Source organism: Pseudorasbora parva, chromosome 9 (genome assembly GCF_024679245.1).
Source record: "Pseudorasbora parva isolate DD20220531a chromosome 9, ASM2467924v1, whole genome shotgun sequence".
Taxonomy (NCBI): Eukaryota; Metazoa; Chordata; class Actinopteri; order Cypriniformes; family Gobionidae; genus Pseudorasbora; species Pseudorasbora parva.
The window spans coordinates 2,000,728-2,010,000 of record NC_090180.1 but is presented as its reverse complement, the minus strand read 5'-3'; the positions used below and the strand labels follow the sequence as shown (position 1 = coordinate 2,010,000).

Below are 9,273 nucleotides of genomic sequence, written 5' to 3'. Positions count from 1 at the left end.
TATATAGCGCTTTCATATGTACTACTGTACACCCAAAGCGCTTTACACTCATGTCAGGGGTCTCTCCTCAAACACCACCAGTGTGCAGCATCCACTTGGATGATGCGACGGCAGCCACAGTAGAACGGCGCCAGTGCGCTCACCACACACCAGCGATAGGTGGAGAGGAGAGAGGGTGATAGAGCCAATTTCAGTGGATGGGTATTATTAGGAGGCCATGATTGATAAGGGCCAGTTGAGGGAATTTGGCCAGGACACCGGGGTTACAGCCCTACTCTTTTACGAGAAGTGCCATGGGATTTTTAACGACCACAGAGAGCCAGGACCTCGGTTTAACGTCTCATCTGAAGGACGGTATATTCATTCATCCAGATATTTGCACAGTGATGGGAGCGTGTGATCATGCCCCTGCGATCGACCCAGTTTCATGAAATGTTGCGCAAGCATTTAGACATCAGATAAGCCGTTCAAGTGGAGGTCTGGGGAGATGGGCCATTATCTCCACGGCATCTGCCTTTCAAACAACTCATATGCGTAATTTCCAATCGCATTACGTCCATACGGCATTTTTTTTAAGGCATATCAAGGAAGAATAAACAAAGATAATGTGTTTCTAAGTCTTCAATACAGAAGGAATGCAGTTCAAGCAACACGTTCTCACTCCCAACTCGTCACATTATTGACACTTCGGCATCACTTCTTAAAACACAAGGCACCTCTTTAGCGCCTGGGGTATGGGAATGTTACCATCATGATGATCATAATTGGGTTATAATTTTGCCATTATATCACATGTTGGAGTTCTCAATTTAAGCCGGGTGCAATTTTGGCCACGATTTGATTCAATTGTGCAAAAATGTTCACCAGCAGCCAATCAACGACCGATACAATCAAATTTTTACCTCAGACAAAATTCTGTCAGGGTCAGAAGATTTGGCGCACTATCATCAGTATGACTTCTCCTTCAACAGCCGTCAAATTATCTTCATTTTTCAAGACAAACTATGACCAAAATGAGTGCTCGTTTTCTTTGTAGCCACTAGGGATGCTACAATACAGTTAGTCCACTGTTCAATTCATTCCTCCGTTTTTATCTACGGTTTTCTGTTCGGTCCGTTTTATTCAGCTATTCTATTCTTAGGCGACAGGAACAGAAAGCAGTTAAGGAGAAAATGTTTTTTATTGCAATACTATTTCTTTATTTTACTTAAAAGACTTGAAAAATCTTATTTAAACTTAAAACTTTACTTAAAAAAACAACCTTGTACACATTCCTAGTGTATTGTATAATATATATATATATATATATATATATATATATATATATATATATATATATATATATATATATAAAGATTTACAGTGGCAGCTCTTAGATGTACAGCAGCATTTACGAAATTTAACAAATAAATTTAGGCTAAAATTAAAACTACATACCGTCTTCAATATACAACATACAATGATTAAAAGCTACTGTATTAAAACAATTTTTTATTGTTTTTTATTCCAGAGCAGTGAGTGATTTTCTCTTTGTCTTTTGTTGTTTTATTAACATCATTTTAGAGGTGAACTGTCCCTTTAAGAACAAGTGTTTTCGACCTGCTCGCATCTCATATACAGACACACACGATTTTACGACTGTGTTTATATGTTAACCTTGTGTGTGTTTGACAGTATTAGCGCAGTAAGACACTTAGTCCAGTAATCTCGCGTGTTTGACAGGCTTTAGTGTGTGCTCAGCTCTTGTAAAACGTTACAATGAAACGTTTAACCGGCAAGGCTTTAAAACGCATGCAAATAATGAACTTTGGTGATTGTGAATAACTATAGTGTCCCGTGAGTATAACTCTCTGACACCAGCATTTCAAGCGTGGCGTGAAAACATGTTGGTTCACTGGGTTTTCTTCATTTAAATGCATTTTGTATTAACTACACACTGTAAAAACAAAAAACAAAAAATTGTTGGTTTAACTTAAAAAAGTAAGTAACCTGGTTGCCTTAAAATTTTGAGTTTATTTAAATGAAAAATTTGAGTTGATACAATGAAGGAAATTGGTTTTAATAAATATAACTCTAAATATTATTGTATCTGAACCACATAAAAATGTGATAAATCATGAAAATATTACACTTTGGCTGCGTCATCACAAAAAACACACAATTGCCCTATATACTTACAACATCTTTTAATAATATTTGAACAAAGGCTGCTGATTCTCCAAAAATGTTCATTGTATTAACTCAATTTTTTTATTTTCAATGAAATAAATTTTTTAATGCAACCAGATAACTGTTTTTTTTTTTTTTTTTTTTTTTTTTTTTTTTTTTACATTGTAGTCATAATACAATATTATTCTGACTAAACTAGTCCCAGTCAGTTAATAAACCAGTCCTGGCTTGGAACAAAACGGATTAAAAAATTACTATATTTCCTATGTTTTCTTTCTTTTTAAGATATCATTCTGGTTGTTTTGTGACTCACTCCTAATTGCTGGGCCGATTGGTTGGACTGACTCACGCTTTAATTGGTGGAAGTATTTTCTTTGTTTTCATTGGAGATCAATGCGCTCTCTCTCTCTCTCTCTCTCTCTCTCTCTCTCTCTCTCTCTCTCTCTCTCTCTCTCTCTCTCTCTCTCTCTCTATCTCACTCTCTCTCTCTCTCTCTCTCTCTCTCTCTCTAATGGATGTAATGGAAGGTGGGTCGGTGTGTTACTGTGGCTGGAATGCAGCTGATTGTTTCCTCCAAGACCATTGCAAGATATTTCATCTTAGAGAGAGAGAGAGAGAGAGAGAGAGAGAGAGAGAGAGAGAGAGAGAGAGAGAGAGAGAGAGAGAGAGAGAGAGAGAGAGAGAGAGAGAGACTGGCAGAGGCCAAGAGGTTGAGAACGTACCTTGGAAATTAGAGGCCATTTTCCACTTCCATACATGCTGGGATTTATGGTGACAACCGTTGCTATTTGGAGACCAAAACTGACTTTCTTGAAAAAATTAAGGATAACAAACCACAGGGTTTTGTTTTAAGCAAATAAACATCCAAATTCCTACAACCACTGAAATGTGGCAAGATATTAAAAACACAAATACATTCAAAAGAGTGATGTAAATGACAGCATCTCTACAGCAGATGGGAATATTTTTAATATGCTGGGGATCATTACAATTACATTATTATATGTTGTGAAATAAGTGGAAGCTGAAGTAAATATGTCGTGTTGAACCTCAACAAACGGCAAAAAAATGTAACTGTGCGATCGTTTTAAGCCACATTTTAATCGTAAACACTTAAAAATGCGCTTAACTACCTCAAAGCCTGGTTGGTCCACACAGATTCGGGTTTTGGTGTTTATACAGTAGAGTGTTGAGCTTCTGGTTTGGCAGGGGTTTGGAGTGAAGCTATGATTTAGGAATGAGGCGCTCTTTCCGTACCCCTGGTGTCGCATTTCAGCTTTTTGTCTTTTGCGAAGGATATTGGCGCTCCGTGGCATTCACACATACTCATTAAACGTCCTCTCAAGTGACCGTCGCTAATAGAAATCACAGGTACTTAACCTTGACTCCCGGTTCTGTTACCTCAAAAGATTCTTGACGGGAAAATGTTCGTTTTTAAAGGCTTTGCCATTAGAGTTTGATAAAAAAAAAAACACCACAGCCTTGATTTATGATCAATCTCCTCAGTCCAGATTTTGAAGAGCGTCGTTTAAGGGGTGCAGACAGAAGACTGTGTTTGAGCTGAATATGGCCATCGCCTGCAGTTTATATTTATTATATCGGCGTCTCCCATCAATCTTTCAGTCTCATGCTCTGCAGCCGCTTGTGAGGTGGGCATTCTCCGAATGGATAAACCGACAGGAATGCTTAATGTTTAAACCACTTTAGGAAGAAACATTTCAAGCCGGTGTCAAGAGCATTGCATAACAGCAATATTATAAAAACTATGAATATCACAATGTCTTTTAGCAGAACATAGTAACTTGCACATCACTTGCGGAAAAAGGAATGAGATGTGCGTTTATACTAAGATTAGTTCGATTAAATAAAACAAATATTACAATTATGGCATCAAATTAGATATGAGATTAATAAACAAGTTAATGAACAAGATAATGAACAAACTGTAATAATACATTTGAAAGAAAAAGTACTTAAAACGTAAAATTGTGAAAGATTAGTACACGCTCAAAAAATTATTGTATGACGCTGTTCACTTTATTTAAGCAGTTCATCTCGATTCAACACCATTATATCAGGTTTCTGGTTCAAATGTGATTGCTTCATGTTATATTGACCTAAAAGCGTTATTCTTTGGCATAACTTGATGTTTTTATTTTCAAATAACTATTTCAATCAAGTAATCCAATCAAACAGGACTTCACTTCCCATCATGCTTTGCAAAGGGGCTGAATTTGGAGTGTAAATGTTTAAATAAAGTGCTGTTTTATGCACTTTTACCGAGATGAGAAAATGGAGAGACCTTTTAATGTTTAATGTTCTGTTGATATTTAAAAGTGTGTGTAATGTTAGTGTTAGTGGAACCAGCTGACAAAAAAAAAAAAAAGAAAAAGAAACAAAAAAGTAAATGTAGTTTAGTGTAAATTATTTTCTCTTTTATTTAAAATGCAATGTATTCTTTTGATGGCAAAGCTGCATTTTCAGTCACATGATCCTTCATAAATCATTTTAATATGCTGAAAATTTCTTATTATCAACTTTATGGGAAATTTGATTTTGATTTTTTTTTGGGGGGGGGGGGGGGGGGCGTCCTAAGATGAATAATAATGTTCTCCATTTATTTTATATAAAAACCCTTTTGTAACATTATACATGTCTTTATATATATATATATATATATATATATATATATATATATATATATATATATATATATATATATATATATATATATATATATATATATATATATATATATATATAATAAGTGAAAAAAAAATCCTGTTTTTTTTATCAAATCACTCATTTCTGCTGAATTTTGCGATTTTCGATACCCATCCCTAGTGTATACGCACCTTTGGTGTTTGGCCCCTAATAATAATAATAATAATAATAATAATAATAATAATAATAATAATAATAATAATAATAATAATAATAATAATAATAATAATAATAATAATAATAATAATAATGTGTAGTTGCTTGAAATGTGTTACATATGCATTTGTTACTGGCTTTCAATTGCCGCTCGCAACAAATTCAAGGCACTGGTGCTCGCCCACAAAGCAGCCACCGGCTCTGCACCGAATAAACCTAAACCCGCTTGACTTACACACCCTCCAGAAGCTTGCGTTCTGCAAGCGCCTCGTGGTGCCATCCAAAAGAGGCATGAAGTCTCTCTCACTGACCTTTTTCTGGACCGTTCCCACCCGGTGGAATGACCTGCCGATCTCAATTCGAGCAGCCAAGTCTGTAGCGATTTTCAACAAAAAACATCTTAAAGGAATAGTTCACCCAAAAATTAAAATTCTGTCATCATTTACTCTCACCCTCAAGTTGTTCCAACCCTGTATGAGTTTCTTTCTTCTGCTGAACACAAAATAAGATATTTGGAAGAATGTTTGTAACAAAGCAGAGAGAAAAACCATTCACTACCATATTATTTTTTCCCCGACCATGGTAGTGAATGTAATGGTGAGTAAATGATGACAGAATTCTTTTCCAGCAGCATCTGATCAATAAAGACAATAAGACCTCCGTTCATCTTCACACACAGTTTAAGATATTTTATATTTAGTCCGAGAGCGTATGCAAGCGTATGCACACTATACTGTCCATGTCCAGAAAGGGAATAAAAACATCATCACAGTAGTCCATATGAGACATCAGTGGGTTAATTAGAATTCGTACTATATGCACGCCAATACCAGTCCACGGCATTGCACATGCACTCGTATTATTGATATGCATTTTCGTGTGATAGGGCTCGGAAATCTGTATTTATTTGAACATATACTAACTCTATATCATCTTTTGTTGGAAATGTTCTTCTTGCAAAAATCATTTCACAAAGATCATTTGATTTCAGAAAGGCTTTATTCAAATCAACAAAGCCGCGTCTCCCGTTCTTTGGTTTACCTATAGCAGCGGCGGCTCGTCCATAGAGGGTGCTGGGGCGCCGACCTCCCGCCGACCTGCCTGCCTGTTTTTATTTTTATTATTATTGATTTTTTATTAATCTCTCATTTTGAAACATAATGTGTATTAATTATATGCTAATAATGGTCTTACTTTAGAATGTGTTTAGAGCTCACTCTGATATTTGCATTCACTTTCAGCGCCGTTACGTTGATCATGTTGCTGCAGTAGCCAATCGGCTGTCTTCGGGGCTCCGGTTCGCTCAGCCCTGCAGTGCTGTAATGGAAGCCAATGGTTCTCCAGTTGCTTCGCAAAAAAAGTTAAATTTCACCAATCATCGTCGTCGAAATGTATGGTTTTGGGGCACTGAAAATATCGCCCGTAGCTGTGAGATTAGAGCAGTGCACTGCTGAAGTTGAACCTCATTCAGCCTGGCAGCGGCGCGGGCGAAGTCGAGGAGAACTAATGTAGTCGTGGGAGTTGAACTTGCCCCAAATTAAGTTAAAATGCTATGAAAGAAGAACATTAGCAGAAAATCTCCTTGTAAAAGAACTCAGACCAGACAAGCCAGAAGGGAATAGGGGCGAGAAAAGGAGAAAACCTACAAGAGAAGCTTTTCCCGAGGGTGGTTCAATCGAAAGGCTTGGCTAACTAGCTGGCAATCTTTTACCGTTTAAAACAAGTGTGATAGCTCGTGGACACAGACCTGAAACATATATCTAATATAATTTATCGTTTTGCGTTTGCACTTTTTCTATCTGGACACGGAGCATAATAAACTTGCAACTTGTTCATTATCATTCGCCTTATTCACCTCGAACGTTCTACGGAGCTTGAGGGGTACACTTTCCACTTCCGGTAATTCTCGCGCCGCGGATTCTCTGTGTTCCCCAGTGCACCTTATCGCACAGGAAAAAATCATACAGAGGACAAACCTTTCACCGTTTCCCAGAGGAGAGGATAAGAAACTACGTCGAGAGTGGATAAAACATATCAGAAGGGATCCTGGTCGTAATTTCTGTACTTTACTGCAGACGAAGTTCGAAAGACTCAAGTAATAGCAGGACATGTCAAGTCAGCTTTATTTAGCGCTTTTACAATGCCGATTGTTCCAAAGCAGCTTCACGGTGTTAAACAGGACAATACTGCAACAAAATTTGATTCGGCTGTAGTCATTCTGGAGAAAACGGTGATGTTATCAGCTTATTTTAATTATCATATAGTGTCAATGTGGGCAGATCAGTATTATAGTTGATACAGTTAATTTACATGTGGGAGATATGGTATGTATAAGCTACTGGATCTTCATACATGTAAAATAAAATGTCCATTTATCTAAAGAATAAAGTACAATTTTATGACACATGGATGATGTCTTTCATAACTTTACAACTGGTCAGAACATCAGAAAGAAATAAGTCATTCAGAAACTATCATTGATAGGCATACTGGTCTAGGTTTGTAAAGGTAACTATGTACATTTATTGGTATGGAGTAATACAAATGGCCTGCTTGTATATTGTAAGCATGGAAAAACGTACCAGAAAAGGGCAGAACATTAGAAATTACATTAGGAGCAACATTAAAAAACATTAACAAAAGAAAACTATATACATAAACATATTATCAGTGATGCATTACATGATTTTGTTGCACACAGCAGGCAGAAAGTGAGTGACACAGAATGCTGCTACTGATTAGTACCGTATCGGAGTCCAACTTCCGGGTTTGTGTACCCCACAACGGCGTTAGAGTTTTCAAAATGGCCGCCAGGTGAATAAGGCGAATTACCTGGGAAACTGTTGATTTCTATGGCAGTTAAATTAATATTGTCTTTTTTTATTAGACTATTGGTATTGACTGGTTTGAGTTCTTTTATTGGTATAGGCAAGGGGCATGACCTCAAATGCACCATAATGCAGGAAATCACATCACACAAAAAAATTCCTTCAGCTAGTTTTCCAGTTGGTTTCCTGTCTCCCATGTCACCACATTCCAATATTTTTTTCTCTGTCGATCATGCATATCATGTATGTCCATTTTTGGAGCACGTTGTCAACGTCCACATACATTTAATACAAGGCAAACGCAACCTCAGCATACATCTGATATGAAATAGCGTCTTATTTACAGCTTATTTTACATTAAATCTTCTACACTTTGTGTTTGCATCTGCAGGAAAGCAGGATTGATTCTGTCTCAGCTGGATGAACTCAGCGGTTGGTGCCGGGGTCTCCTCCAGGAACCAAAAATTGGCTTGCGCAGAGCATCCCTCAAGTATCTGTCTTGTCGTTATACAGATACCAAAGCATTCGGGCTCAGCTGGGTGAACCTCGGCCAAGACTTACGCAAGGCCTGTGAAGATCAGATGCTCTCCGTTATGTACAATGATTACGGAGAACCCAAGGAACTTTAAACGATTGGGACAACAGAAGGACGAGTCAGGGGTTGCACCTAAACACGGGCTTCCCTCTAGAGAATCAGTTTTGACATTAGTTGGTCGTTTAATGATGAAAGTGGGAACGGGAGCAGTCCATCCTGATTGTGTCTTGTCTTTGGGCTTGAACATACACATGTACAGTGTACAGTCAAGGGAAAGTTGCATTAAAGTGTCATTTAGAACTAGTGGTGTATTTTGTCAAATAGTGCATACACCAGCTTGTATAGGTAGGACTTTTTCACAAGAACCTAAACTTTATCTTCTTAATGTGCTGAAAATGTCTGTCTCTGTAGTGCATATAGGTATGGAAAGAGCTATAGCAAATGCAAATGTGAATTAATTATTAAATCTATTACTAATGTGCTGAATGTAGTATTCTAACTAAGGTATGCGAGGTCAAGAAACTGTACAGATGTTTTTTTTGTTTGTTTTTTTAAGTATAAGCAGTATTATGAGAAATCATTTTAAAGTTGTGTACAATAACATGTCTTGTTCATGTTTTTTTCCTATTCCAAATAAAATTGCCCAAATACAATCAATGATTATTTCATTTTTTCAACTGAAATTTGACCGTAATGAGATTATAGTTGCATCTTTTCTTCTAAATTGTGATGTACATCCAAGTAAAACAAATGATCAGGGGGGAAAAGGACAGGACTAGGTTATATTCATCAGCTGTTGATTGGATAGCAGCAGATCTAAAGATTGGAGAAGTCAACAGAGATTTGGGGAATTCACTGGAA

The 9,273-nt window shown here is 37.0% G+C and overlaps 1 protein-coding gene across 3 annotated transcripts in view; it reads left to right on the top strand.

Annotated features, from left to right (window-relative positions):
- The window catches only part of astn1 (astrotactin 1), a 423,229-nt gene extending 414,164 nt beyond the window's left edge, over nucleotides 1-9,065 (top strand). For all 3 annotated transcript variants that reach the window (XM_067453477.1, XM_067453479.1, XM_067453478.1), the window contains one exon: nucleotides 8,269-9,065. In XM_067453477.1, coding sequence (XP_067309578.1) covers nucleotides 8,269-8,506 — 238 coding nt within the window. In that variant the 3' untranslated portion in view covers nucleotides 8,507-9,065. The remainder of the gene's footprint in view (nucleotides 1-8,268) is intronic.
- The last annotated feature ends 208 nt before the right edge of the window (nucleotides 9,066-9,273 follow it).